This window comes from Heterodontus francisci, chromosome 9 (assembly GCF_036365525.1).
Source record: "Heterodontus francisci isolate sHetFra1 chromosome 9, sHetFra1.hap1, whole genome shotgun sequence".
NCBI lineage: Eukaryota > Metazoa > Chordata > Chondrichthyes > Heterodontiformes > Heterodontidae > Heterodontus > Heterodontus francisci.
Window position 1 is genome coordinate 34,374,116 of NC_090379.1, and position 27,705 is coordinate 34,401,820.

Below are 27,705 nucleotides of genomic sequence, written 5' to 3' on the forward strand. Positions count from 1 at the left end.
CAGATTGAAGGTTTTGAGCAAAAGATGCAGAGGGAATATGAGGAAGCACTTTTTTACACAACGAGGTAATAACCTGGAACTTGCTTCCCATGAGGGCGGTGGAAGTGAAGGCGATCAATGATTTTTAAAGGAAGTTGGATGGCCACTTGAGAGAAACAGACTTTCAGGACTACGGGCATCGTACCAGGGAGTGGGACAGACTGCATAGCTCCGTGGAGAGCTGGCATGGACTCAATGGGGCGAATAGCCACCTTCTGTGCCATATATGACTCTGACCCTATTATGGTAGCTTTGTGTGATGCTTTCAGAAAATAAGTTTCCTGGAATGATATAAGTATGTGCATTTTATTGCTGGGATGCTGGAAATACTCAGCAGGTCTGGCAGCATCAGTGGAGAGAGAAACCGAGTTAATATTTCAGGTTGATGACCTTTCAGTATTTTATACCTTGTTTCAACTCTGAGAGAAAGCTGAAATCGTGGTCTGAGCAATATGATGCATTGTCTGCACTAATGAAACCACTGCACTTATACGTTGGAGTGGTTCTGTGAATCAAGCAGGAAAAATGCAGTGCCATTCCCGAGACTCCTTCCTGCCCTCACAGTGGTTTTCCTGGAATTTAACTGGGCTGTTTCCAGTGTCAAATAAAGTATTCAAGTATTGATGATTTTACCATGGGGGCCGATAGATAATCTAAAGTTTCCTCTTGCAACACTGTTGAATGTTTTTTGCCGATAACGCAATCTGTCAGACGTTCAGCATATCAGGATTGTTGTAGGCATTCTCATTTATTCACTGATTTTAACACACAGCATCCTTGTGCATATTGCAGCTTTTAGCTCTTGCCTACCTCAGTAACAACTCAAATACTTTTTAATTGTAGAAGTATACTGCTTACCCAGCGAGCAGCACTTGTAGAGTTAACATGAAATGATAAACATAGAATTATTGCCCATTGGGAGGAATATGTGCTTCTAACCGGAGAGTATATGTGCATCAGTCATTGAAGGTGGTAGGGCAAGTTGAGAGAGCATTTAATAAAACCTAGGATACTGTATGCTTTATTAACAGGAGTATAGAGTACAAGAACAAGGAGGTTATGTTGAACTTGTTGAAGACACTAGTTCGGCCTCAGCTGGAGTATTGCGTCCAGTTCTGGGTGCCGCACTTCAAGAAAGATGTGAAGGCATTGGAGAGAGAGTACAGAAAAGATTCACGAGAATGGTTCCAGGGATGAGGAACTTCAGTTATGAATATAGATTGGAGAAGTTGGGAATGTTTTCCTTGGAAAAGAGAAAGCTGTGTGGAGATTTGATAGAGGTATTCAAAATCATGAGGGGTCTGGACAGAGTGGATAGGGAAAAACTGTTCCCACTCATGAAAGGACCGAGAACGAGAGGACTCAGATTTAAGGTAATTGGCAAAAGCAACATGAGGAAAAACTTTTTCACACAGCGAGTGGTTAAGATCTGGAATGCACTGCCTGAGAGTGTGGTGGAGACAGGTTTAATCAAGACATTCAAAAGAGTGTTAGACTGTTATCTAAATAGGAAGAATGTGCAGGGTGACAGGGAAAAAGTGGGGGAATGGCATTTGGTGAATTGCTCATTTGGAGAGCTGGTGCAAACGCGATGGGCCAAATGGCCTCCTCCTGTGCTGTAACAATTCTGTGATTCAAAGGGTTGCATCTCCGAATCCTGTACGGTTAGTTCCTGATTTCAGCTGTTCCCAATATGGACAAGTAGGAGCGAATCACTTCATCAGAGGGGCACAAAGAAAGTCATAGGGCCTGTCGCTGTAGGCTACTGTCATGTAGCTGCCAGCAATAGCAACGTTGATGTGGTAGCCTTATTTTCCAGGAAAGCTACACAGAAAGGTACAATGGGTAGTTGTGTGAGGGGGGTGGGGTGCGGCACTTAGCGAAACAGCAATCCTCTTCCTGCATTCAAATTTTTACATATTGTAGATATCCGCCTCCGCTTATTACTAGCACTTCCACGTCAGAGACGGACAGTTGCGGTTCAAGCCCTATTCCAGACACTTGACCACATAATCGTGACTGGCATTGTCTTTTGGATGAAACTTTAAACTGAGGCCCTGTTTGCCAGTTTAGGTGGATGTAAAAGATCCCATTGCACTACCTGAAGAACAACAGGGGAGTTCACCCAGTACTTTGGCCAACATTTATCCCTCAACCATCACCTTAAACAGGTGTTCTAGTCATTTATTTTATTGCTGTTTGTAGGAGATTTCTGTGTGCAAATTGGCTTCATGTTTCCCACATTACAACAGTGAGTACACTTTATAAGTACATTATTGTCTGTAAAGTGCTTTGGGACGTCCTGAAGTTGAGAAGTGCTATAAGTACGAGTCTTTTTTTTTCCTTTTTTGTTTTAGTTGTGATATGCTCAGCCCACAACAGCTAAAGTATGTGGAGTGAAAACTGCTGTGACGGTGTGGAGCATTCACATTTTGCCCTATTTTTCCCTCTTTCAATTCATCATCTTCAATTTGGAGTTTGGGACATTGCCAATTTAAGTTTACCTCCTCATTTTGTCTAAATGATTTTGATGCTCTTCCTGTAAAAAGAGCAAGATGAATAGTAAATCTCCATTGGTCCTACTGTTCTGTTTTATTTTTGATGAGAAATTTATATTGCCATATTTCTACAGTTACTGTATGCTATTTGGACTTACAGAAGATTAAAATAGTTTTTATCCTTTGAAACAGAAATGTACAAAAGAAGGTGATAGACTTCACATCCCTGCATGACTGGAAAGAGAGCAAAGCTGTACTGTATACCGTATGTACATACAGTCTCGAAAGGGGGAGAGGTTTCATTGCTATTCTGTTCTATAAGTGATTCAAAAATAAAACATGAAAACTATGTTTTTATGTTTAGCTTTGTTAATAGTTTTAAAAAATCGAAGCTAACTGCAGAGATTTATAGTTTTTTTTAAAAAGTAGTATCTAGTAGTTTTCATCTAATCACTGTTGAAGTGTAATCATGTCTACATAAGGAAATATATTTCTGGATTACTTCAATTAAATTAAGGGAATCAGTTAGGCATATCTCAAAATGGTTCCCTCAGGAATAATCTAAAATTGTAAAATGGTATTAAATATCTAGTTGAATGCTAATAAGTAACATAGTGGGTGAAATTTCTCTTTTGCCTCTATTTCCATAATTAACAATCCACAAACATAATTGCATTATCAGGAAATTTCAAAGCCAGGAATTCCAGAGAATTTGTTAGTCGGGGAGATAGAATCATAGAATTTTGCAGCACATATAGAGACCGTTCATCAATCATGCCTACACTGGCTCTCAAACAGATTTCCACTTAATCCCCTTTCTCCCATGCTCTTTTTAAATGTTTATTTTTTCACATTTATCCACTTCACTTTTAAAGATCATTATGGATTCTGTTTTCCTTACTCTTTGTATTAAGGCAACTTTATGCATTTTTTAAAAAAGCTTCTGACTTCTTAGTTCGTTTATTGATCTTAATTTCCCATCCAATAATTTTTCCCTTATCAAAACCCCTCATAATTTTGAACAACTCTTTTAAATCTCCTCTAACCCTGGTCTGTTCTAATGAAAAAAGCCCTAATTTCTCTAGTCTCTCTTCATAACTAAAGAAATTTAATTTTGAAATCAACCTCCATTCTGCAATTTTTAAGAAGAATTTCACTCCATAAGTTTGACAAGAATGTATTGACTTGTAAAACAGATTTTAAAATTAGCATATTTAATTTAAATATACAACTTCCTATTTAAATATTCACCAAAGTATGGAATGTTGGAGCTGTAGCATATGATGTTGCAAAATGTTAGGATACCTTCAGGAATTCTTAATATCAACCTTGTAGAAATGGGCAAATGCCAGATGGAAACCAGGTGCTTTCCTACAACGAGACAAACTCAGATGCCAGTCACCGCAACCCACTCTTAAACACCTTTGTAGCAATCAACAGCAGGAAGGACATAGCATGGAAAAATTGAAAAGAAAAAAGCGCTATCATATATTCAGTGTGTGGGAACTGCTTTTCATTGAAAACGTCCAAGTGCTTGCAGTACCCATTACTCCTATATGTGGCGATGTGATGGGCCTTTTCAATGTTAATTGTTTCACATTGTCTGACAAACATTAGATTTGATTTATGTTGGAGCTGATCACCCTGTGGTTGTCCAAACTGGCCAGTGAATTTTCTCAAATTACTCCATGCTTTCTGAATTTTTTTGATCAGTAATGAAATTTCTAACGCTTTTGTTTAAACAAAGTATGAAACTATATTTCAGAATAACATGATTAAATTTATCCACTGAATTTTCCTTTAATGCCTTCCATAAAGTTTTTATTTGAAGACCACAGAATTTCCCAGGTGGGAGGGAGAAACCAAGTAACTTTAAACCCATCAATTTAATATCAGTTGTGGAGAAATTACTGGAATCTATCATCAGAGACAGAATGGCTGAGCATTTGGACAAGTATGAGCTGATCAGAGAGTCAGCATGGATTTGTGAAGGGTAGGTTATGTTTGATTAATCTAGTTACATTTTATGAAGAAGCCACTACCGTTGTGGATAGGGGAGTGTCTATGAATGTTGTCTGTATGGACCTCAGATTACCTTTGATAAGAATACAAAAGCCAAATACGTCGAATGCTGGAAATCTGAAATGAAAAAAAAATGCTGGAAATGCTCAGCAGATCAGGGAACAACATAGAGGGAGAAACAAAGTTAACATTTCAGGTCGATGACCTTCTGACAAAAGATCATCGGTCTGAGACATTAACTCTGTTTATGTTTTTATTTGGCATTTAATAAGGTTCTATAGAAGAAATCAGCAAAATCAAAAAAAAAATCATCAAAAATAGTGCACTGAATTGGAGGTAAGATTGTGACATGATTTGGTAATTGGTTGGGATGGTATGAGACAGAGTAAAGATAAAGGGTTTGTTCTCTGTCACGTCCTGCCAATCAATGTGACAGGGTGTTCTCCAGGGATCTGCATGAGAGCCATTTATTTTCACCATATATGGCCAAAGGAATAGAGAGTTACAGGTGAGACCAAGTTTTTTTTTAATTCATTCGTTGGATATGAGCGTCGCTGGCTAGGACAGCATATATTGCCCATCCCTAATTGTCCTCAAGAAGGTGATAGTGAGCTGCCTTCTTGAACTGCTGCAGTCCTTGGGGTGTAGGTACACCAATAGTGCTGTTAGGAAGGCAGTTCCAGGATTTTGACCCAGCAACAGTGAAGGAACGGCAATATAGTACCAGGTCAGAATGGTGGAGAGGAACTTGCAGGTGGTGGTGTTCCCATGCATCTGCTGCTTTTATCCTTCTAGATGGTAGAGGTCACAGGTTTGGAAGGTGCTGTTGAAGGAGCCTTGATGTGTCACTGTAGTGCATCTTCTGGATGGTACACACTGCTGCCACTGTGTCAGTGGTGGAGGAAGTGGATGTTTGAGGTGGTGGATGGGGTACTGTTCAAGTGGGCTGCTTTGTCGTGGATGGTGTTGAGCTTCTTGAGTGTTGTTGGAGCTGCAGTCATCCAGGCAAGGGGAAAGTATTCCATCACACTCCTGACTTGTGCCTTGTAGATGGTGGACAGGCTTTGGGGAGTCAGGAGGTGAGTTACTCGCCTCAGGATTCCTAGCCTTTGACCTGCTCTTGTCGCCACAGCATTTATGTGGCTGGTCCAGTCCAGTTTCTAGTCAATGGTGCCCCCCACCCCCTCAAATGTTGATAGTAGGGGATTCGGCGATGGCAATGCCATTGAATGTCAAGGGGAGATGGTTAGCTTCTCTCTTGTTTGAGACGGTCATCGCCTGACACTTGTGTGGCGCAAATGTTACTTGCCACTTATCAACTCAAGCCTCAATGTTGTCCAGGTCTTGCTGCATATGGATATGGGCTGCTTCAGTATCTAAGGAGATGCCAATGGTGTTGAACATTGTTCAGTCGTCAGTGATCATCCCCCACGTCCGAACTTATGAAGGAGGGAAGGTCATTGATGAAGCAGCTGAAGATGGTTGGGCCTAGGACACTACCCTGAGGAACTCCTGCAGTGATGTCCTAGGACTGAGATGATTGACCTCCAACAACCACAATCATCTTCCTTTGTGCTAAGAATGACTCTAACCAGCGGGGTGTTTTCCCCCTGATTCCCATTGACTCGAGCTTTGCTAGGGCTCCTTGATGCCATCCTCGGTTAAATGCTGTCTTGATGTCAAGGGCAGTCACTCTCACCTCACCTCTTGAGTTCAGCTCTTTTGTCCATGTTTGGACCAAGGCCAGGTCAGGAGCTGAGTGACCTTGGCGGAACCCAAACTGAGCATCAGTGAGCAGGTTATTGCTGAGCAAGTGCCGCTTGATAGCATTGTCGATGATCCCTTCCATCACATTTGCTGATGATCAGGAGTAGACTGATAGGGTGGGTTGAATTTGTCCTGCTTTTTGTGCACAGGACAAACCTGGGCAATTTTCCACATGAGGGGTTTACCGATTATGGTCAAATACAGTTCTGCTGCTGATGGCCCACAGCGCCTCATGGGCACCCAGTTTTGAGTTGCTAGATCTATTCAAAATCTATCCCATTTAGCATGTTGGTCGTGCCACTCAACATGATGGGTACCCTCAATGTGAAGACAGGACTTGGTCTCCACAAGGAGAGCTGGCCACTCCTACCAATACTGTCATGGATAGATGCATCTGCAGCAGGTCGATTGGTGAGAACGAGGTCAAGTGGGCTTTTCCCCCTTGTTGGTTCCCTCACCACCTGCCGCAAACCCAGTCTAGCAGCTATGTCCTTTAGGGCTCTGTCAGTAGTGGTGCTACCGAGCTACTATTGGTAAAGGTTTTTGACGACCCAGAGTACATTTTGTGCCCTTTTGCACACCACCTCTGCTGGGTCTGCCGTGCAGGTGGGGCATGACATACCCAGGGATGGCGATGGTGGTGTCTGGGATATTGTCTGCAAGATATGATTCTGTGAGTATGACTATGTCAGGGTGTTGCTTGACCCATCTGTGGGACAGCTCTCCCAGTTTTGGCACAAGTCCCCAGATATCAATAAGGAGGACTTTGTAGGGTCGACAGGGCTGGGGTTTGCCTTTGTCATTTCTAGTGCCTAGGTCGTTACCGGGTGGCTTGTCTGGTTTCATTCTAGTTAGGTGGTACAGTAGGTTAAGTAGATATGAGTAGTAAGTTAAAAAGTTATGTAGATGGAATTAGGTCAGCTCAAATGATTGAGCAAAACTATGGCAGTTGGAGGTCAATGTGAGGAAGTATGAGGTTATCCACTTAAGAGAGAAACAAATTGAATAATTATGGTGAATCTTTATAAAATACTGATTCGGCCTCAACTGGAGTAGTGAGTCCAATTCTGGGCACCACACTTCAGAATGGATGTGAAGGGATTAGAGAGGGTGCAGAAAAGATTTGCAAGAATGGTGTTATGGAAGTGCTTCCATTTTTAAATATTTTTTGAGGACTCATGTTTAAAAAATTGTGGAAATTGATTCTTTTGAAAGACTGAATATATTCCATGGGTGCTGGACTTTGGTTATTTTTTTTAAAAGGTCACTAGAAGGACTTGGGACATTGTGTAAAAACAAACCCTTACTGGAAGTCCTGTGTCTTCCCACGGGAGAGCTGTCCCACAGACGGGTCAAGCAACACCCTGACATAGTCATACTCACAGAATCATATCTTGCAGAGAATATCCCAGACACCACCATCGCCATCCCTGGGTATGTCATGTCTCACCTGCACGGCAGACCCAGCAGAGGTGGTGGCAGAGTGGTATAAGTAAACGGCAGGAAGCTTGATGACTTGGGGAGTTGTTTACAGAGAAGTGACATGTCCAGATTTATGGTGGTCATGAGTTGGTTTCATTTTTGGATATTGTTTTGGTTCAGTTGGGGGTAAACCTGCTTAGAGAGAAGCCACCAGCTCATCCTTTTCCACGTCTTTGAGAAACCCCAAGAATCCAGTGTGATAGCTGAAACCCCTGATGCAGTGATTCTCCTGGAAAGCCTGCCAGACTAATCCTCGACATTGCCTGAAAAGAACTGCTCTGAAAGATCCCAGTGACAGCTGTGTATACGTATTTGGACACCAGAATAAAGGGCCAGCTGGGACATCCCATATCTTATCCTTTCTTCTTCAAGAATTAACAAGTATTTGGTCACAGTATGTTTTTGTCCTTTTTGTAAAGAGATCTCTTTTGTAAAGAGAAAACTTCTTTATTTTTTCTTTAACCATTGTGTGTGTGTGTTGGGTTAATTTAGAAGGGAATTTTCATATTTCAACCTGTGTGTTAAGCTTTGCATCTTTATTGAATAAGTCTTGTTTTATAATCAATAATTTTGTTTATTAAAGAAACCTGGTTGGTGAATTTTATTCTGAAACTGAAATAAAGTATAGATTGGCCGTATCGGTAACTGGATAAAACATTTAAATATATGTTGTGACCGTGGAGAAGTGAAACTAGAGAAAGACAGTGCACTCCTCCAGCCTCGGTCGTAACAATAGTTCCAGGGTTGAGGGATTTCAGTTACAAGGATAGTTTAGAGGAGAAGGTTATGAGGAGATTTGACAGAGCAGCTCAAAATTATGAGGGGGCTGGACAGTGTAAATCAGGAGAAACTGTTGCCATTGGCAGAAGGGTTGCGATCCAGAGGTCACTGATTTTAGGGTGAATAGTAAAAAACCAAAGGCAACTGAACTAGTAATCCAGAGGCCCAGGTAATGCCCTGGGTACTGGGTTCAAATCCCACCATGGCAGCTGGTCGAATTTAAATTCAATAAATTATAAAATTCAATTAAATAAAAAAAAATCTGGAATTGAAAGTCTGCCTCAGTTTCTTGGCACCATTACTATTATCGATTGTCATTAAAAACCCATCTGGTTCACTGATTTCCTTTAGGAAATCTGCTGTCCTCACCTGGTCTGGCTTACATGTGACTCCAGACTCTCAGCAATCAACTGCCCTCTGAAATGACCTAGCAAGCCACTCAGTTGTCAAGGGCAATTAGGGATGGGCAACAACCTTGTCAGCGATGCCCACATCCTGCGAAAAAATTAAAAAAGGAAATGCTTTTTACGCAGCGAGTGGTTAGGATCTGGTATGCACTGCCTGAGTGTGTGGTGGCTTTCAAAAAGGTATTGAATAATTATCTGAAGAGAAATTTGCAGGGCTACGAGGAAAAGGCAGGGAAATGGGACTAGTTGAGTTGCTCTTGGAGACCTGGCACAGACTTCTGTGCTGTAACCATTCCCTATTCTATTCTGTTCTATAAATTTAGTTTATATCCCTTTGAGTTTAGAACATTGGGGGATGATCTAATTGAAGTATTTAAAATGATTAATGGATTCAATAGTGTAGATACAGAAAACTATTTCTTTTTGGTGGGGAAATCCAAAACAAAAGGGCAAAACCTTAAAATTAGAGCTAGGCCATTTAGGAGGAAAATCAGGCAGCAATGTTGACACAAGGGTATTGGAAATCTGGAACCCAAAAAGATGTGGGTCAATTGAAATTTTAAAGACTGAGATTGTTAGATAGGGATATTGTGGCATATGGAGCAAATGCAGGTAAATTGAGTTGCGGTACAGATGATCCGTGATCTGATTGAATGGCAAAACAGGTTTGACCTTCATGAGTGATTAGGGGATGAGGTGGGAATGGGGGTGCTGAGGACTACATTTTTTTTCACAACTGCCACCGTAACATGCAACCTTTAGCTGTTTGTGACTTCCTCTCCTTGCCATACCATTCCACGTGAAAGGAAGGAAGAAAAGGAGAGAAGGTGATAATCACAGAAAAGCAAGAGCAAAATTTAAGGGGGAGAAAAGCAGAAGAAAAATGAAAGAGAGTGAGTGAAACAGCTACACAAAGACTTGAAGCCAACAAGAGTATGACCATGTTATCTGACTTACCATGTACAATGCCGTGGGAAATTGAATGGTTACTCAAAAAGAAAACAAAGACTTTGTGGATTAGCACACAGCTTTTTTTTAACCACTTGAGTTATAAAAAAATATTTTATTTGAATCTAGGAAGTCTAATTTTGTTGACAGATTTCGTGGTGGCCGATTATAGCGTAGGCCCATTATAGGCTTGGTTTTCTCTGGTTACCTTTTTCTTTAGGTACTTTGCGTAATCACAAAGGGATTAGCAGTAAACCGGAGGAGTTCTTATGTCTGGAAGTATATTAAGAGTGGCAGCTAAAGGAAAGAGTATCAAAAGATCAGTGGTTCATGATAGCAAGAGAGGAGTGGTTGGGATCTGCAGGGAGGCTTGTTTCATGCTGAGGATTGCAATTAGAGTAATGTAGTAGAGAACAAAATGTCTCGGATCATTTTGGGATTTAAATTAGCAGGTGTAAACAAATGTTTTAGCTTTTTGGGTGGCGCAGTGGTTAGCACCGCAGACTCACAGCTCCAGCGACCCGGGTTCGATTCTGGGTACTGCCTGTGTGGAGTTTGCAAGTTCTCCCTGTGTCTGCGTGGGTTTCCTCCGGGTGCTCCGGTTTCCTCCCACCTCCAAAAGACTTGCAGGTTGATGGGTAAATTGGCCATTGTAAATTGCCCCTAGTGTAGGTAGGTGGTAGGAGAATAGTGGGGATGTGGTAGAGAATATGGGGGTTGTATAAATGGGTGGTTGTTGGTCGGCACAGACTCGGTGGGCCGAAGGGCCTGTTTCAGTGCTGTATCTCTAAATAAAATAAATAAATAAAGTACAGATTCTCCATTTACATAAGTTGGACTAAATGTTTTACATTTTTTGAAAATAATTTTGTGTTATTTTTGTTTATGACTGGTTTGTTTTTCATGCCATTAGGTGACGTGTAGGAAGCTGTGAAAAGTAGCCTCAAAAGGGATGTTAATGTACAAAAGAGCCCATTTATATCATGATTCTGGGTTAAAATCTGCAATTAAGGTCGTACAATCCTACAATAGCCAAGTAACATTTGTTTTGACGATCATACTGTGGACACTTTAAGTAATAAATGCTTACAGATGAGAGGGTTACAATAGTAAGGTTGAATTCTAAAATTATTTTTCACAGTGGTTTTCCCTGGAAGATGTTGCTAATATTCCCAATTGAGTAACAAATGGCAGTGGATACATCTGAGGTGATGGAGAATATAGTGGTCAGCGATGAAATGGTCGATGAGGTATTGGAATATTTGAAGATTCACTGGAACCAGCTATAATTTTTTTTTTATTACTTGGTGTAACAGGATATGTTAAAGGAGGTCCGTTATCTCATAAATGATGATTAAAGCCTTTAGTGTGTTCCAACAACTCTGGATTCTAAATACATTTTGTTTAAAGCAAATGTAAGGGATACTATAGTGGAAAATTACAAAGCTCAAACAATGCAACTGTGCTGAATGATTTGGAAAAACCCATTCATGCCAAAATATTCTAATTATATAGCACGAGTGTAAACCATGGATTTATGAAAGATAATTGTGCACATTGGACACTTTTTGAGGTCATTATATTACAAAATGTGTAACATGTTTGCTAGTCTATATTTTGGCATTTAGCAAACATTTGATAAAGTTGCTCAAGTCACTTAGCTGAACTGAAAGCTTTTGAGGTTTTGGGAAAAGTTGTGAATTCGATAAGCATTTAACCAGGCAAAAGGGGACAAAGAGAAGGTATTAGCAATAGATTTCTAGATATTAAAGAAATCAAGGGATATGGGGATAGTGTGGGAAAATGACGTTGAGGTAGAAGATCAGCCATGATCTAGTTGAATGGCTGACCAGGCTCGAGGGGCTGAATGGCCTACTCCTATTTCCTATGTTCCTATTAATGGTAATGAAAATCTGGTGTCCCATCCAACCATGTGCAAGTTTGTGATGTGCATGCCTAAAATGCTAGTTACTACTCAATGCAGTAATTTTCTAGCTAACCTGTCGAGTTGTATTATTGCAGTGCAGTCGAGACTAGAATTTGTAGTGTTTCTTCCTGAAATGACAGAGTCTCGTAAGAATGAGTTTGGGGCATCTGTTGCAGTTCATAATACTTATCTGAGCTTTCAGAATATTTTTAAGTTGAAAGTCTGCATTTCCAAATGATAAGTGTCTCCAAGTTAAATATTCCAAAGAAGGGAGATATTCTTCAGGACAATATGCAAAGGCTTAGTAACCGGGCAGAGAGAATTTAACGTTGGGCAATATAGGGTAGTGACAATTGGTTCTGACATGGCTGAGTATGCTAACATAAACTGTGTGTTCAGTCTGGAACCTTGGACTTTGTTCCTGCACCGCAGAAAAATGCCAATTCCTTCAGAAGCGGAGGGTTTGACCACTGGCTGCTTTTCCCCTTCTGACTGGGGGGGGAGGGCAGAGTTTTTCGGGCCATTTGTTGAATTGCATCCCTATGGTGCTCCTTTCCCAGACTGAGATGAGCTAATTCGATACAAACTAAGGATGTAACTTGGATCATTCCTGGATAAATTTGCTTTATCACCAGGGAAGCCCAGTGATTGCAGTCTAAGCCAAACAAATTTGGCTGCATTCATTCTCTGCATATATTAGGCTTAGTTATACATTAAATAGGGTGAAAATTGCATGGTAGACCCACCATTAGCATTGCTCATTGTAACCTTGTATGCTTATGTATGCAGTCTGGAACCTTGGACTTCATTCCTTTTCTCCAGTTGCACCTAGCAGCATCTCCATTGCTTTCTAATAGGAAAAGTCCTTTCACTGACTCTGCCTGATTTATCAATTCAGCTTACCAACAACAGCATATGTTCTGTCATTTACCACAGCTAACAAAGCAACAAGGCTCGATGGGCCAAATGGCTTTCTGCTGTTCCTATATGTCCTATATGTTCCATTCTGGACTTCTTTTTTTCTTATGATTTTCAGTTTTGGTCACTTTTTAATGCTAATTTCCTGCTCTTTCTCTAGTTGAGTTTCTGTGCACCATGCATGGTGTTTGACCAAAGAGGTAGGCAAGCTGGCCCCAGCTGTCTCCCTCGAACCAGTTTCGAAAGGGTGTACAATTTTAGTTCTGTTTCCTCGTGGATGAGGTTGCAGTTTTATTTTGCTGCAACTTTCTAATTACAAAATTGAGTTGGTCTTATCAGAACTTTGCCAGAATGGATATGCTGGTGCGCAAATCCATTCCAGGGAGTCTACTTGTTACTGTATGAAGTTTGACAAACAACGTTATATAGGCAATGACAATATGAAGTGTTTTGTAACAGAACTCTAATCGTTGTTCATCTAAATTTGTTTTCCATTCAGTTGTTTCAGAACTGGCAAAGAAAGGTATAGCGAAGATCACATTAGATTTATAGTTTAGAAAGTGGATTGAAAGATCAAGCAATGCGTGTTAATGAGTTATATTAATTAGATTAATTATTGTCATCAGAGGAGGGTATTCAGTGATCTGGTTGGCATGCTGATATAAGCAACAGGTGCCAGAGGGAGGTGAAAATGATCCGAAATAACAGGGTAAGTCTGAATGGCTAAGCCTTGTTTCACATTTCTATAGCTATTTAATTACTTTGTCATGAACGCAGAACAGACTATCTTGACCTGACTCCAGAAATTATACAAATGATCGGAGAACAAAATGCAAATGCTGAAATTGTGAAATACAAATAGAAAATGCTGAAAATGCATGGCAGATTCATCAGCATCTTAAAAGAGACAAGAAAAGTTAACATTTCATATGAAGGCCTTTTTAATGGAACGATTTATTAATCAATAGAATAACCATCAACATTACTTTGCAGCCATCTCTAGGTAAATTGGAGTTTCCATGTAGAACAAATCATGGAAATGAATGGAATTACAACAAAAAATTAGACTGTATGTAGAAATGGTCTGGCTTTTGTATTCCACAGCAATAAGTGGATTTTGCCTTTAAAGTGTATTAATCAGGCGTTCCACTGAGTTGAGATTTTCCCCACTTAAAACTGGACATTTCCCAAATGTGACACCCGTACTTGTGTTAATGCCTCATTTTTGAACGTATGTTTATTTCCCCAACTGTCTTATGTGGATTCCAATGTACTTGTTTCATTGTTGTACACACAAGTAATTTGTTGAAAATTACATTTTTAAATTCCTTGATTGCTCATTCGGTAACTGCCATGTAGTGTGCTACTTAACTTCACAGACCAAGAAGGTTCCAGTTTTAATCTCTCACTTAATTACCTGATCTGAGCTGGGGCAGCAGTTAATTGCTGAAATAGGCCTCTGAGCTAGGAAGGAGGGAAAACAATCAGTTTGCAATCCAGTCACCCCTTCTGGAAGTGCATGTGTATGAATATTGATTGAGTAGAGGTTTAGATTTGACTGTGATGCTCCACACACATTTGACACTTTCTGTCAAGCTTGTGCATGAATATTGGGTTCAGCCACTGCCTATAGGAAAGAAGGGTAAAAAGGGAAGGTGGAATGTATCTTTTTGTACACTGACTAGCAAAGATAATCTTCGTCATAAAAAAACTTAAAATAAGAACACTGCCGCTCCATGCAAATCTAGACACCATCTATATCCTGATTGCAAAATCCTGTTTTTTCATCATTACATTCACTTAAATTATAATTTTAACCATCAATAATTAGATGCAAAAGTATCAGGAGGCTAGTATGACCACTGAGGCTCCTAATCTGGATTGTTGTTGTCTTTTCAGCAAAGCACTGTGCCATACAGTGTTAAGCTTTGTCCCATAATTTCCAACATGGCAAATTCCCATATATGACGAATGGATGTTAAGCGCAATACTTTTTCTTCGAAAGGGGAAGAGTATTTATATCTGCGCACCCAATCATTTCATGATAATGACAAAAGTGTTGACATAAGTCACTTACCCGCCCTTTCCCATTAGGAATACTGCAGAGGGACCGAAAGATGTACAGAACAGCTTAAATGAAATTGAATACAATCAATATAATGGGAAGAAAATATAACATTTTTGTAGGTTTGGTTGATCCTCATTATGTCACAATTGAAATATATTTGGTTTTATGCTATTTTAATAATGTAATCTTATTAATGAATCTCTTAGGTTTTGGACAAGGGACAGAAAATTCAGAAGTGACCTCATCGCAGAATGATGTTGCGCAATCTTCAAGGACAAATCAAACTGAACCTCCCACAGCAGAGGAACTACGAAGACATAGACAAGCATACTTTGAGAGGCAAGCTGACCACAGATCTGCACTGCTACTACAGTTGGTTTAATCTCCATGATAGAATGTGTGATTTTGACCCTTTGAGGAACAAATTTCTTTGCACTTTCACAGTATTGATATTTGTTATTGCCAGTTTTTCTGAAGTTTTTTTTTATTCATTTTTAAAATCAACTTAGCAAATATTTTTCTTTTGATTAACTTTTGTGCTCACCGCAAGAGATATTGAAGTCAGCGGGAAGTGGAGGAGTATATATGTAGGGAAATCACAGATAGGTGTAGGAATTATAGGGTTGTAATAGTAGGTGATTTTAACTTCCCTTGACTGGGACTGCCTTAGTACTAAGGGATCAGATGGGGAAGAATTTGTTAAGTATGTCCAGGATAGTTTTCTGAAGCAGTATGTGGATGGCCCTACTAGAGAAGGGGCTACACTCGACCTCCTCTTAGGAAATGAGGATGGGCAGGTGGTTGATGTGTCAGTAAAGGAGCACTTTGGGACCAGTGACCATAACTCTATGAGCTTCAAGATAGTTATGGAAAAGGATAGGACTGGTCCTCAGCTTGAAGTCCTAAATTGGGGGAAGGCTAATTTCGATGGCATCAGACAGGAGCTCTCAAAAGTTGAATGGGAGAGGCTGTTTATAGGTAAAGGGACGTCTGGCAAGTGGGAGGCTTTTAAAAGTGAGATAGGAAGAGTTCAGGGCCGGCATGTTCCTGTTAGGTGGAAGGGCAAAGCTGGCAAGTTTAGGGAACCTTGGTTGACGAGGGATATTGAGGGTCTGGTCAGGACAAAGAAGGAGGCATATGTCAGGTATAGGCAGCTGGGATCGAGCAAGTCCCTCGAGGAGTATAGGGGATGTAGGACTACATTTAAGAAGGAAATTAGGAGGGCGAAAAGGGGCCATGAGATTTCCCTGGCAGATAAGATAAAGGAGAATCCTAGAAGATTCGATAAGTATATTAAGAGTAAAAGGGTAGCTAGGGAAAGAGTAGGTCCCCTTAAGGATCAGTGTGGCAATCTATGTGTGGAGCCACAGGAAATGGGTGAGGTCTTAAATGAATATTTCTTGTCCATATTTACTGTGGAGAAGGTCATGGAAGCTAGTGAGTTCAAGGGAGGGAACATCGATATCCTGGAGCATATCAACATTTACAAGGGAGGAGGTGTTGGAGGTTTTGAAGCACATTAAGGTGGATAAATCCCCAGGGCCTGACCAGGTGTACCCTAGGATGCTATGGGAAGCAAGGGAGGAGATTGCTGGGGCCCTGGCAGAGATTTTTGTATCATTGTTAGCCATGGGTGAGGTACGGGAAGACTGGAGGATAGCTAATGTTGTGCCTTTATTTAAGAAGGGCAGCAGGGATAAGCCAGGGAACTACAGGCTGGTGAGCCTTACATCAGTGGTGGGAAAGTTATTGGAAGGGATTCTGAGAGACAGAATTTATATGCAGCTGGAAAGGCATGGTCTGATTAGGGATAGTCAGCATGGCTTTGTATGTGGGAAATCATGTCTCACGAAGTTGATTGAGTTTTTCGAGGAGGTGACCAAGAGGATTGACGAGGGCAGGCAATGGACGTTGTCTACATGGACTGTAGCAAGGCGTTTGACAAGGTCCCACATGGTAGGCTGGTCCAAAAGGTTCGAACACATGGGATCCAGGGTGAGCTAGCAAACTGGATACAAAATTGGCTTGGTGACAGGAGGCAGAGGGTGGTAGTGGAGGGTTGTTTTTCAGATTGGAGGCCGGTGACCAGTTGTGTGCTGCAGGGATCGTTGCTGAGCCCTCTGTTGTTTGTCATGTATATTAATGACTTGGATGTGAATGTAAGGGGGCATGATTAATAAGTTTGCAGATGACACCAAAATTGGTGGTATAGTGGACAGCGAAGAAGGTTGTCTGAGGTTACAATAGGATATAGATCAACTGGGAAAGTGGGCAAGGGAGTGGCAAATGGAATTTAACGCAGACAAATGTGAAGTGATGCATTTTGGGAAGTTAAACCAGGGCAGGACATATACAGTGAATGGCAGGGCCCTGGGGAGTGTTGTTGAGCAGAGAGACCTTGGGGTGCAAGTACATAATTCCCTGAAAGTGGCAACACAGGTAGACAGGGTGGTGAAGAAGGCATATGGCATGCTTGTCTTCATCGGCCGAGGCATTGAGTACAAGATTTGGGACATCATGTTACAGTTGTACATAACGTTGGTTAGGCCACATTTGGAGTACTGTGTGCAGTTCTAGTCGCTGCATTACAGGAAAGATGTGATTAAGCTAGAGAGAGTGCAGAAAAGATTCACAAGGATGTTGCCTGGTGTGGAGGGCTTGAGTTATAAAGAGAGATTGGATAGGCTGGGTCTGTTTTCCCTCTGGAGAAGGAGGCTGAGAGGGGACGTGATAGAGGTATAGAAAATTATGAGAGGCATGGATAGGGTAGATAGCCAGAGTCTGTTTCCCATGGTAAGGATGAGTAAAACTAGAGGGCATAGATTTAAGGTGAGAAGGAGGAGGTTTAAAGGGGATCAAAGGGGTAAATTTTTCACACAAAGAATAGTGGGTATCTGGAATGAGCTGCCTGAGGAGCTGGTGGAGGCAGGAACAGTAGTGACATTTAAGAGGCATCTGGACAGGTACTTGAATGAGCAAGGCATAGAGGGATATGGAATTAATGCAGGCAGGTGGGATTAGTATAGATAGGCATTATGGTCAGCATGGACGCGGTGGGCCGAAGGGCCTGTTTCTATGCTGTACGATTCTATGACTCTATAACAGAGGCTGCTGATCTCTGCTTGTTCCAGGTCCCGTTTACCGGATTGTGGTGGCACCCCTCCACCGCCTTTGTTCGGCGGAGAGTTTCACCTGTTGACTTTTTTTTATTAAAATAAAACCACCCAGTTTGTATATTTTTGTTTGAGTCACTGCTGTTAGTACTGAGCACTTCCAAATCGGATATATGCCAGTCAGTTACAGTGTGAAGAAGCTTGCTTGCTCCCTGTCTCTCTAGTCTCAGCCATTTCTTAGCCTCAGCCTCAAAAGGATAGACCATATTTTTACAAGTTTGATTTGTTTCAATTTCCTCTACTCGTCATCTGAATGAAATTACTCATGATCCAGTGTAGGTCATTGTGCCTGTTCTGACATATTGTTAGCTGTGGTAGCTCCACCATTTCATTCCCAATTCCCTGCCCTCCATATTCCTTAATACTTCATCTTCCAATATAATTACCCACCTCCATTTTCAATTCTGAATCGATTCTGCATCTATGGCCACCTTCAGCTTCACATTCACACACTTCCTCTGTCTGAAGAAATGTTTCCTGCATTCGCTTTCAGTCAACTTAGTTTGAATTCTGAGATTATGTCTCATTACAAATTCCCTTTACTATTTTAAATTCTTCAGTTAGATAACCCCCTAGTGAACCTTATCCATTATGGGGTTTCTCATAATTAGGTCCCTTCATCCCAGTTATCATCCTGTGAATTGTTGCTGGGTTCCTTTCAAGGTCAGTTTATTGTAAGGTGGGGTGCCTAAAACTGACTCCACTATTCCAGATGAAGTCTGACGAATGCAGTAATACTTCATACCACATTTTGTACCCCTTGTGATGAAACCTGGCATTCTGTTAGTCCTTTTCATCACTTCTGCCCTTGTCAGCCTGCTTTATACCGATATCCCTAAATATCTTTATCCATCTATGTTTGCCTCCCCCCCACCCCCCCCCCCCCCCCCCCGCCCACAGCATTTCACCATTTGGATTGCATTCCTGTCTGCCATCCTTGTGTCCAAAGTTTACTGCCTCACAATTTGTTGCATTACCATCATTCAGTTTACTTGCATAAATTATCTGTCCTTTTACAATTTTCTGCTTACTTTACAATTCACTATTCTTCGTAGTCCATACGGCAAAGGCTTTGGGCCCTGACAAAATCCTGGCTGTAGTACTGCGGACTTGTGTTCCAGAACTAGCAACACCCCTAGCCAAGCTGTTCCTGTACAGCTGCAACACTGGCATATATCTAACAATGTGAAAAATTGCCCAGGTAAGACCAGTCCACAAAAAGCAGGACAAATCAAATCCGGCCTTTTACCGTCCTATCAGTCTACTTTCAATTATCAACAGAGTGATGAGGTGTCATCGACAGTGCTATCAAGCAGCACTTACTCATAAATAACAAGCTCATTAATGCTCAGTTTGGGTTCCACCAGGGCCTCTCGGCTCCAGACCTCATTACAGCCTTGGTCCAAATATGGACAGAAGAGCTGAATTCTAGAGGTGAAGTGAGAGTGACTGCCCTTGATATCAATGCAGCAGTTGAACAAGTGTGGCATCAAGGAGCCCTATCAAAATTGAAGTCAATGGGAATGGGGGGGTTGGGTGAAGGCTCACCACCACCTTCTCAAGAGCTGTACTCAAGAGGTGAGAGTGTTTACCCTTGACATCAAGGCAGCATTTAGCCGAGTATGGCATCAAGGAGCCCTAGCAAAACTGAAGTCACTGGGAATCAGGGGGAAAACTCTCTGCTGGTTGGAGTCATACCTAGCGCAAAGGAAGATGGTTGTGGTTGTTGGAGGTCAATCATCCCCGCTCCAGGACATCACTGCAGGAGTTTCTCAGGGTAGTATTCCAGACCCAACCTGCTTCAGCAATGACCTTCCTTCAATAAGAAGGTCAGAAGTGGGGTTGTTTGCTGCTGATTGTGCAATGTTCACCATTCACAACTCCTCAGATACTGAAGCAGTCCATATAGAAATGCAGTAAGACCTGGACAATATCCAGGCTTGGGTTGAGAAGCGGAAAATATCATTTGTGCCAGGCAGTGTCCATCTCCAACAAGAGAGAATCTAACCATCTCTCCTTGACATTCAATGGCATTACAATTGCTGAATCCCCCACTATCAACATCCTGGGGCTTACCATTGACCTGAAACTGAACTGGAGTCGCCATATAAATACCGTGGCGACAAGAGCAGGTCAGAGGCTTGGAGTCCTGTGGCGCATAACTCGCCTCCCGACTCCCCAAAACCTGTCCACCATCTACAAGGCACAAGTCAGGACTCTTCACTTGCAGCTCCAACAACACTCGAAGCTCGACACCATCCAGGACAAAGCAGCCCACTTGATTGGCACCCTATCCACAAACATTCACTCCCTCTACCACCGAAGCACAGTGGCAGCAGTGTGTACCATCTACAAGATGCACTGCAGCAACACACCAAGGCTCCTTAGACAGCACTTTCCAAACCCTCGACCTCTACCAACTAGAAGGACAAGGGCAGCAAATGCATGGGAACACCACCACCTGCAAGTTCCCCTCAAGGCATACACCATCGTGACTTGGAACTATATCGCAGTTCCTTCACTGTCGCTGGGCCAAAATCCTGGAACTCCCTTCCTAACAACAGGGTGTACCTGACTCACATGGACTGCAGCAGTTCAAGAAGGCAGTTCACCACCACCACCTCAAGGGCAATTAGGGATGGGCAATAAATACCTCGCCTCGTCAGCAATGCCCACATCCCATGAATGAATAAAAAAAAAAATTAGGGATGGGTATAAAATGCTAGCCTTGCCAACAACACCCTCATCCCATGAATGAATATTTTTTTTAAAAAGTAACATCTGTGAAAGTTGCCAATTAATGCCAGCTTAGGAGCATTTTTCCTCAACTGTTTGGAACAGAGATCATGACCGGCAACGGCGGGGTTAGTGGGGGGAGAGATGGCGATTTCATCAATCTGGCTTGAATAGAATCCATGCCCCATAAATAAATTGACAGTGACCATCTAATGCACCCAATAGATTAAAACCCCATGCGAAAAGAGTAAGAAGTTATTCCAGTATCTTGATCACAAGACAAAACTCTCCCAACAGCCTACTTATGCAGGGGTCTGATGTAAAAGAGATAAATATCTTCACATAATTCATGACACTCTCCAAGAGTTAAAAGTCATCATTTTAAACTTTTTTTTTGGTGTTCAACATTTCCACATACTACTTCAACAGCAGCAAATGCTGGAAATGCTCTGGTCAGGCGGCATCTGTGGAGAGTAAAACGGAGTTGACATTTCAGGTCAATGACCTTTCATCAGAACCGCATCTGCAGTATTTTGCTTTTGTACACCTACTAAAAATATTAATTGGTGTTCATAATTAATATAACCCTGTAAAGAATGCCTGGCTACATAGAGAAGCATTGAAATTTTACACTGTAAGTACTGTTAGGCATATTATATAATGCATACATTTTGTTCCCACCAGAAAGCAACAAGTACAACCAGTAAGTTCACATCAACCAGAAAAACAATGCTGTGCAGCACTGAAGACAAATTCAGGTATGTTAACTAATCTGTTAGTTAATCCTATTGAATAAACAGTACTATCGAAAATACATATTCATTTCCTTATATGCTGTCTAACTATTAAGCTTTGCTTTTTGTGATGTTTGTAATCCTCATTAATAAAATCCTGCATACAAGAATGAGATCAGCTGAACTTTATTTTTTTATTTCTTGTGAGGGTGGTGTGATTGTAGCATTATCTTCTTTCCGACGAGTTTTTCATCTGTGGAATATTGCAGTGCTTTCTGCATAAAACCTGATCACACAACCGAGAGAAATTTGCTATGGCTTTTGTTGAATTTCAGTTTGCATGCATGCAAGTGTGAAAATCTTAATATTTTCATTGAATACAGTATGCTCATAAGGAATTCTGGAGGAGCCAAGATGTAGGTTTATAATTTCCGGTTTTCTGTGAAGCACTATGGAGTTGATATTGATATGTGCCATATATAACAACAACAATTTGTATTTTTATAGTGCCTTTAACCTTAAAAAAAAAGTCTTGAAGCGCTTCACAGGAGCATAAAATAAAATTTGACACTGAGCCATATAACAAGATACTAAGGTAGAGAACCAAAAGCTTGGTCTAAGAGGCACTTTCTAAGCATCTTAAAGGAGGAAAGAGAGACAGAGAGGCTTAGACAGGGAATTCCAGAGCTTAGGATCTTGACAGTGGGCGGCACAGTGGCGCAGTGGTTAGCACCGCAGCCTCACAGCTCCAGCGACCCGGGTTCAATTCTGGGTACTGCCTGTGTGGAGTTTGCAAGTTCTCCCTGTGTCTGCGTGGGTTTCCTCCGGGTTCTCCGGTTTCCTCCCACATGCCAAAGACTTGCAGGTTGATAGGTTAATTGGCCATTATAAATTGCCCCTAGTATAGGTAGGTGGTAGGAAATATAGGGACAGGTGGGGATGTGGTAGGAATATGGGATTAATGTAGGATTAGTATAAATGGGTGGTTGATGGTCGGCACAGACTCGGTGGGCCGAAGGGCCTGTTTCAGTGCTGTATCTCTAAACTAAACAGCTGAAGGCACGACCAGCAATGGCAGAGTGATTAAAATTGGGGATGCTCAAGAGGGCAGAATTAGAAAGGAGTGCAACTATCTCTGGGTTGTGGGGCAGGAGGAGATTACAGAGATGGGGAGGGGAGAGGCCATGGAAGGATTTGAAAACATGGATGAGAATTTTAAAATCGAGGGGTTGCTTAATCGGGAACCAATGTAGATCAGCAAGCACAGGGGCTATAGGTGAATGGGATTTGATGTGTGTTAGGACACTGACAACAGATCTTTGGATGACCTCAAGTTTATGGAGTGTAGAACATGAGAGGCCAGCCAGGAGAGCCTTGGAATAGTCAAATCTAAAGGTAACGAAGGCATGAATGAGGGTTTCTGTGCCAGATGACCTGAAGCAGGGGCAAAGTCGGGTGATATTACAGAGGTGGGACTAGGCGGTCTTTGTTATGGCGTGGATATGTGGTTGGAAACTCATCTTGGGGTCAAATATGATACTAAGGTTGCAAACAGTCTGGTTCAGCCTCTTATAGTTACCAGGGAGAGCAATGGAGTCAGTAGCTATGGAATGAAGTTTGTGGTGGGGATCCAAGATGATGGTTTTGGTCTTCCCAATATTTCGTTGGAGGAAATTTTTGTTTAACCAGTCCTGGATGTCAAGCAAGTAGTCTGACAGTGACAGGGTCAAGACAGGTGGTGGTGAGCTAGAGCTGAGTGTTATCAGTGTACATATGGAAACTGATGCTGTGTTATCGGATGATGTCGCCAAAGGGCAGCATGTAGATGATAGTTTTTTCGGTACTATGACAGAGGCAAAATTCAAACGTGGAGTTTTAGGAAAGGTGGGCATTGATTTGGAAGGCAACAACACATTCAAGGACTTTGGGAAGAAAAGGGAGGTTGGAGATGGGACAGTAGTTTGCAAGGATGAAGGGAGTCGAGGTTTTTTTGAGGAGAGGGGTGATGCCGTCAGATATGAAGGAGAGGGAGCTAGTACCTGAGGAAAATGGACCGCTAACAACAGGAGATCCAGGAAGGTAAGTTGGGTGGTCAGTTTAGGGTCAAGGGTGTAGGAGGTGTATCTCATGGACTAGATAAGCTCGGAGAGGGCATGAGGGGAGAGGAGATAGGAGAGAAACTAGGGAAAGCTGCAAGTTTAGAGCTAAAGCACGGGGGAGCCTTAGAGGAATTTTGGTCTGGTGGGCTATGTGAGGGGAGGGAAGGGGGGGGTGGAGCAGCTGATCGGATGGTCTCAGTCTTTGTGACAAAAAAGTCCATGAGCTCCTTCTTCAGGTGAAGGGTTTCAGAAGTAGAGAAATAAAGTAAGGGGACATTTTTGCATTCTAGGATGATCCTGGAATAGTCAGCCGTTTTGGCAGACAAGCGCAGGACCCAGTAGTGTTTCATGTGGTGAAATCAATTGTTTGCCTTATCTGTTAATTCTGCATCCCTTGGACTTGAGAGTGGAGATGAGAGCCCTACCAGAGGGACTGGCCAGGGTGAGAGAGTAAATGTTTTAATGGGGACTAGGACATCGAAGATGGAGGTGAGGGTATGATTGAGCAGATTGGTTGCTGCAGAAATGTTGTGGTGAATGGACAGCCAAGGCTAGACAGTTGGGATTTTGAAAGTGCAGTTGTAAGTGATGGAGAGAGTTTTTTGCCGGGTGTGGACACAGAAAGAAATGGGATTGGGAAGCAGAAGGAGGATATGGATGGAGAACGATACAAGGATGTGATCATATTGGTCTTATCTGTGACGAACGTGATGAGGCCACGTGAGGTGGCAGCCATGAATATGGGTTGCAAATTCACAGAGGGCAGTGAACTCAGGAGAAACAGCACATTGAATTGAGATGGGGGTTGAAATCATTGAGGATGAGAAGTTGCTCAGCGCAGGAGTTGAGGGAGGAAAGCAGTAACAATATCCGAGAGAAACCTGGCATGGTACTTGGACTTTCCCCCACTTACCTCACCCAGACTGTCGTGGTGGCGAATCATACCTTGATCTGTTCCCTTACTCCTCTGGCACTTTCTTCTCTTTGTTGTACCCCTCACCTCTCATTTACAATCCTTTTGAGGGTAGGGATGAGGGCAACCTTTCTACATTGATTTATAAAAGTTGTGGAATTTAGAACGAATAAGCTTTCTTTTTTTCCCCCTATTTATAGCTAGTATGACTGAGCAAGAACTGCCTCAAGCAGATTTGTCGAAACTGCCAGAAGCTGCTGCCAATGATGATTCAAAAGGGGAAGGAAGTTAATATGAAAACTAATGTACCAGCAATAACTGTACTCCCATTGCTGATTTGCATGTACTGCACTCCCCTTGTACTTCAGCCATAAAGAGAAATATGATGAAAGGTCACAGACCTGAAAGGTTAACTCTGCTTCTCTCCACAGATGCTGCCAGACCTGCTGAATATTTCCAGCACTTTCTGTTTTTATTTAAGAGAAATATTGTTTTCCGAGAGATAAAGGATTATGTTCACTCTTGATGCAAAGAGCATTTGTGGCTATCTTACGGGATCATTTGTGGTATAAACCTACAAGATTTCCAGTTTCTGGTCTTCAATTGTAGCACCTTACCTTCTGAAAAGCCCTCTTCATGCACAACCTATTTGAGTAAATTACAGGGAAGCGTTGAAAGATTTTGCACCCATAAAAGCTTGTGTTTTTGGCATTTCGTGGTTTAATTGTATAACCAATGATGGGACCTAAGAAGACAAAAATACTGAAGTGTTTACTTTTTAAAAATATACTTGTTTTAAATCCCTTAACTTGTTGCCTATGTGAAAATCAGGTTAATTTTAAATTTTGGACGCGTCAATGGCGATGATATGCAACAAGCACTTGAGCTTTTTGAGGTTTTATGACACTTGAAAGTTTGCAGAACTTTTTTGACCTTGTCTTGGTATTTAAATGCTGTTTAATTGCTCTAAAACAAAGTTCCTATATGTTTAATGTGTAGTACAGAACTATGCAGATTCTGTTTTTTGAGTCATTGAATCTGCACTTTAACCTGTTAATTTCACTTTAAGTAGATCATACCAGGGAACATAAATGTATAAAATGAAATTTACATGAAATAAAGCAAACTGCATTTGAATAATCAATGTGAGGTCAGCTCTATCTTTTTTTAAAAAAATGTGGTTTCATATCGAGATTTTCACTGGGAAATAAAAAGGAGTAGATCTGTGTATTTACTGATTGCTGTATTTCTGATTGAATAATATAAACACAGTCAAAATTGCTGTGTATTGAGATTTTTGTTGCCTACACTACATATTAATGTCTGTATAAAGTTCTTGTGTTTCACTGAATGGACCAAGATAAAATAGTATAACCTGTTGCAGTCTGTATCCTTTCTTCTGCATGCTCTAAACTTAACCTTTGGCAAATGAGAGTGGCTATTTGTTCCTAGCTCACATTTAGGCTTTCTGTAGCTACAGTAGCTTAGTGGTTATAGTACTGGACCTAGAGGTCAGGAGTTCAATCCCATTATGACAGGTTTTGAAATTGAATTCAATAAATCATATAATAAGTGGGATTCTACCAGGAAGACTTGACCATGAAAGTTGTTGCATTGTCAAAAAAACCCAACTAGTTCATTTAATGCCCTTCAAGGAAGGGAGTCTACCTCCAGTGCTGGACTCTTAATGCCCTCAGGGCAACTAGAATGAGTAATAAATACTGCCTTACATTTGTTACCCATATCCCAAGAACAATTTTTTTATTTGTAAAATGCATTTTTAAAAAAAAACTTGTGTAAATTTGAGGACAGAATGAGCATTTTTATTGCATTCCCTCATTGCTCTGCCTTTTCCCAAAGGTTTTGACTTAACCTGGAAGTACAGTTTTGCCACTGCCAGCAACCCTCCACACCATAATGTAAGTGATATTCTTCACACACTGATCTAAACAGTGCATGTCAGCAGATTATTCCAACGAGGGAGGCAGGGAATTGGAATCATGGCTGAGCTGAATTATCTGCATAGAACATGGTTGTCCAACATATGGCCTGCGGGACTAGCCAAAAGTTTCCATCAGGCCCACGGATGTATTTCAGAGATGAGAAATTTTCCATTGTTGCCTTCTTTCTAATCCGCTTTTTAAAAAATCGCACTGTCGGTTTCACAGCTGACAGGTGCTGCTTGAGAATGGTAACAGCAGTTTCCCAACTTCGGACAGATTTGGGGTTTTCTGACTTTTTTTTAATAAAAAGGCTGCCGGAATCCAAATCTGCCCGAAGTTGGGAAACTGCTATTCCCAATGTCAGCATCTGTCAGCTGTGAAACCCAGCGCGTTTCTTTTTTTTAAAAAAAACTAACTAACCAACCACAAAGCTGCTGTGCTGTGCGCTCCCACTCCCTGCAACTATCAGAGGGGGACAGAGAGAAAGGGGGGGAACAAAGAGAGGGACACAGAAAAAGGGGGGGGGCAAAGAGAGTGAGGATAACATGGGGATGGGGACAACAGAGAGGGGAACACTGGGGGGGTGGGGGGGGGAAGAGGGAGAGTGATCAAGATCACTTCTGACAGATGGACATCTATCTGGAATACTCTGCAGCACTACAAGTGTGCAAACAAACGTTGACTACTTGTGCAAGCAAAAAAATCATGTTGTCCAGCATAGTGATGAGCAAGTAAGTCAATAAATTAATCTTCTCATTTCAAGCTTCTTCACAAAAATGCACATTTGTTGTTTTGATAAATTTTTAATGCCTTTATCTTTCCGAAATTGTCTCACTGGTCCCCTATGTAAGACAAAAGTAGTAATGTGCACCCCCCCCCCCCCCCCGCCCCCCACCACCAAAAAGGTTGGAAAACCCTGGCATAGAAAGAAGCGCATATCTTTGACCAGAAGCATATGATAGTGGTCAGGAGTGATGATTGATTGTTTTCACCTCCTCCCCTTTCTGCCATCATCTTTCACCGAGCCTGGGAACACTGAGGCCAATTAGAGCAGGCACTTTGCCATCCTTATTGAAATGAATCAACTGATCAAAGGCCAGGAATTGAACATGAGAGATTCCTGCAATGTGGTCTAGTGCTATACCATGCACTACATTTAATCATTGACACCAGGAAGCTTAGTCCTTCTAGCAAGAGACACAAATTTGTCAGAGAAAATTCTATAAAATAGCGTCTTGGCTAGATTCAATC

The 27,705-nt window shown here is 41.6% G+C and overlaps 1 protein-coding gene across 5 annotated transcripts in view; it reads left to right on the top strand.

The window, feature by feature from the left end:
- atxn3 (ataxin 3) overlaps positions 1-26,954 on the top strand; it is a 59,746-nt gene extending 32,792 nt beyond the window's left edge. For 4 of the 5 annotated variants that reach the window (XM_068038763.1, XM_068038762.1, XM_068038766.1 and 1 more), the window contains 3 exons: positions 15,063-15,195; positions 21,450-21,523; positions 24,712-26,954. In XM_068038763.1, the coding sequence (XP_067894864.1) occupies positions 15,063-15,195; positions 21,450-21,523; positions 24,712-24,803 (299 nt within the window). In that variant the 3' untranslated portion in view covers positions 24,804-26,954. Of the gene's footprint in view, positions 1-11,084; positions 11,194-15,062; positions 15,196-21,449; positions 21,524-24,711 lie in introns of those variants that run through there. The other variant, XR_010975659.1, reaches the window with a different exon arrangement.
- Positions 26,955-27,705: the final 751 nt, after the last annotated feature.